The sequence below is a fragment of the Lactuca saligna genome, chromosome 9 (genome assembly GCF_052625555.1).
Source record: "Lactuca saligna cultivar CGN05327 chromosome 9, ASM5262555v1, whole genome shotgun sequence".
Taxonomy (NCBI): Eukaryota; Viridiplantae; Streptophyta; class Magnoliopsida; order Asterales; family Asteraceae; genus Lactuca; species Lactuca saligna.
Genome location: NC_136425.1, coordinates 104,004,036 through 104,007,923, shown reverse-complemented (window position 1 = coordinate 104,007,923; position 3,888 = coordinate 104,004,036). Strand labels below are relative to the sequence as shown.

General features: G+C 32.3%; 1 protein-coding gene across 1 annotated transcript; it reads right to left on the bottom strand.

The window, feature by feature from the left end:
• Positions 1-238: 238 nt before the first annotated feature.
• LOC145014555 (alpha/beta-Hydrolases superfamily protein) lies at positions 239-3,192 on the bottom strand. Its single transcript, XM_078972944.1, has 2 exons — positions 2,673-3,192; positions 239-1,243 (listed from the first exon to the last, which is right to left on the bottom strand). The coding sequence occupies exons 1-2, from the start codon at positions 3,173-3,175 to the stop codon at positions 328-330; spliced, it is 1,419 nt and encodes a 472-aa protein (XP_078829070.1). The 5' UTR covers positions 3,176-3,192; the 3' UTR covers positions 239-327.
• Between the last annotated feature and the right edge of the window lie 696 nt (positions 3,193-3,888).

Below are 3,888 nucleotides of genomic sequence, written 5' to 3'. Positions count from 1 at the left end.
ATCAGATCTATACAAAATTGATGCCTAGGTCAAACCACAATATTATGGACCTTCACTTTATGTCCCATTAAGCTAGAAAATAGTTTTAGGCCTATTTAAACCAGAAGTTGAAATTTGGAATAACTAAAGTGTGAGTTTCACACACACACACACACACACACATATATATATATATATATATATATATATATATATAAGTGTTGCTAATAAGACACCCCTTAGACACTCTATTATCACGTTTATAAACAAAACAACCTATAATCAACTACTTATATAAGTTTTTTTGGAAAACAATGCACTTTCAACCAATAAAATTCTTTTTCTGCTTTAGGAACTCGAAACAAATGAAGAAGTAGGGAGATCTTCATTAATAATAGTGATTTCCTTAACTATTTGATCGAGTGATTCATCATCCTTGATTATGTTCGTATGAGAGATCCCATCAACTTTAATAACTTTAAGCCTTTGATTCTCTTCGTCCCTCCACTCATCTACTAAAGCCATCAAGCTCGCCATGTTCACCGTACCATCTCCATCTCCGTACACAATCTCTGGTTGCTTATCAAAGCCTTCTTCTCCATAATACAAAGATTCTGGTGTCTGAACTCCACTTCCGATAATACATGTTACCGGAATTCCTGGTGCAACCAACTTCTCCACCAAAGGCAAAATTCGTTTCTGGTATGGCTGCACCCCTTCAGGAAACCCGATATCTTCTAAAAATCTTGAAATATCAAAAGAAGAATAAGTCGAGTTTCTGGTAACAACAAGTGGTTTCTCCTGCGGGAACTGCTTTGTACGTGGCAATAGCCATAAGTTGCTCTCCGAGCTCCGTTGTTCATTTCTAACAAGCAAAGGGTTTACCAGGGGGACTCCTAGTGAATTTCCGGATGCAAAAGTCAACATCTCGTCCACCGTGCCACCCCATGGTGCCGCCAGTGCGATGAAGTGCTTGATGTATTGTTTCCGCCAGGACGGTGGGTTGCGGTTGAGGAGTTGGAGGACGAAGAGGCCACCGAGACTGTGGGATATGAGAACGACAGAGTTTCCACCATTTGAATCACTTGCTTCCTCAATTAACTGCTTTAGGTTTTGGAGGAAGGTGGAGCCGACGTCGCAAGGATGTCCCTCTGCCGCAAGGCCATAACGGAAATCATAAGGTGCTCCGAACATAGTTTTGTTATCCGTGTAGCCAAGCTCTTGTAGAGACTCCACCAATGGTTCCATGTAACTTGTTATGTGCCTGTGAATTTTGTAAAAAATACAAAAATATTCATATGTAAAGGGAGATGATTTGTACACAACAAAAAATATACATACACAATGATGTATGTTTTAAAATGTCGTGTTGTACAACTCTAATAAACATAAAATGTTATGTAGCGATAAAATTATTGTGTACGAATCATTTCCCGTTTTTAAAAGATCTCATCAATCCAAGACATTTTCGGGTTACAAAAGACTTAACTGTATCATTTAATTCATGTTAATTTTGCAAAAGATTCAATTATTTAGCGAATTTTTATTAATTAGCTAGTTTTTTTTTTTTTTTTTTTTTTTTTTTTGGAAAGGGAACTTCCCTAACGAGGGTTTCCGGGCTAGTTTTCGCGCATCGACTAATCCCTGCTGCAAACATAAAGCTTTGTCTCATGTCCTGGAGTCACTGCAGGCGAATCTCCATGGTTACAAGGGCTGAATGGTGCTAGGATTTGAACATGGATCAATAGGTTATCCACCATATCTTCCACATGCCTTACCAAATCACCACAACCCAAGTGGTTTAATTAGCTAGCTCCTATTAGTTATTTTATCATTTTTACCTATCCAATAAAAATATAAAAGAAAATATATTTGTATTACTATAACTAATAGAGAAACCAAATATCCTCATATTCATTATATCAAAATAAATATTAAAAAATTTGATTAAGAGAAATAATTAATAGATTACACACTTTTTTGGTTTTTTGTTTTTTTTTTTGGAATATGAGAATAAATAGGAACAAAATATAGAAAGATATTTAATTTTTAACTAGTTATATGATATATCATCTCCCATATATTCAAAATGATATTAATATTGAATTTTATTGGTATTTAAATTTCTTTTATATTAGTATACTTTTAAAAACAAATAAAATTATTTCATGGTTTAGTTTAAAAAAGAAAATCAATTAAAATAAACAAAACTATTGAACCTAATTATAAACGTTTAAAAAAAGTATAAAATGAAATGGAAAGTTGATAATAATCCATTAAATTATTTAACAACGGTAACCTTATATAATAAAAGTTATGTACAAATAATAATAATTTAGTTTCATTTGTTTATTTTATATAGCATCTTTTCTTATTTTATCCTATCAGAGCCATATACATTTTTTTAAATCTATTTAACTTTAAAATTGTTATTCGAATACAAGATACATCGATGTTATAAAGTGGAAGACTTATCAAATTACTACGCTATAATAAATAAATAAATAAATAAATGAAAGTTGAACTTCTGCTAAGTAATTGAATGTAAATTGTTGTATCCTCGTTTCAAAAGTCATCGTTATTTATTATGATTCAGGTGTTAAGAAATAGATGGAATCTTTAACAACGTTGATGTGAAAATTGATCAAATTAAAAGATATGATGAAAAGAAATTGAAAGTTTCGATTAATTACTTGAGATTAGGATCGAGGTAGAGAAGGGACTGAGTGGAACCAAACTGACACACCCTCGTCTCAACTCCCGGAGCATTTCTGTAATCATCCAATTCTGGGTGGTAGTAAAGCGTCATTCGTTCAGCAAAACACTCCAAGAATGGTGCTAATAATACACCGACGTCAAACCATAGGCGGAACCAACCTCCATCCTGCTTCTTAACTGGGAAGAATCGGCTGCATAGCCAGCTCGTCCCCTTATATTCCGCCGTCAATCGGGCTTCTAGCTGGTTTCCGCCGGCTCCAGGGACCAGAACCACCGGATAGAGCTGCTGGTGGTGGTTATCGTTGATTATCGCTCTGCAGGTGGACGGCACCACAGCCACCATCATAGTAATAACCATCATAACCCTGGCCACATTGACCACCACACTCCCTCCCATAACAATCAGAGTGTGGGATACTGTCGAAGATTGCTGTTGAGATGCGAAGAATGTGGTTGATATAGAAAGTGATACGTGCATCAATTATTGTCCATATATATATATATATATATATATATATATATATATATATATATATATATATATATAACGAACAATCTAAATGTTGCAAACACAGGACGACTTTTGTTTACCGCTATGGAGTAACTATCTTAAATGAATAGTTAGCGTCAGAAGTGACTATGGTAAATAAGAAGTTATGAGTTTAAGTATCTATAAGAAACATAAACATAGGAGTTATATGTAGTGTTAATAAGTATGTTGTCATTTCAAAATATATATATATATATATATATATATATATATATATATATATATATATATATATATATATATATATATATATATAAAGAACAATCTAAATGTTGCAAACACAGGACGACTTTTGTTTACCGCTATGGAGTAACTATCTTAAATGAATAGTTACCGTCAGAAGTGACTATGGTAAATAAGAAGTTATGAGTTTAAGTATCTATAAGAAACATAAACATAGGAGTCATATGTAATGTTAATAAGTATGTTGTCATTTCAATATATATATATATATATATATATATATATATATATATATATATATATATATGCAAAAACATAAATATCTTAGGAAAACACTAAAACAGATTTATCTTATAAAAATCAAATACATGTACTATAAAAAACAAATTTATTAACAATAAATTAAAGCTAATAAGTTACATTGGATCGTGTTATGATAATATAGATTTTAAAACGTT

Coding starts and splice junctions, on each gene's coding strand:
- LOC145014555 (XM_078972944.1), bottom strand. CDS start 3,175: ATGCACGTATCACTTTCTATATCAACCACATTCTTCGCATCTCAACAG. Junction 1,244..2,672: donor TACCTCGATCCTAATCTCAA/GTAATTAATCGA, acceptor CAAAATTCACAG/GCACATAACAAGTTACATGG.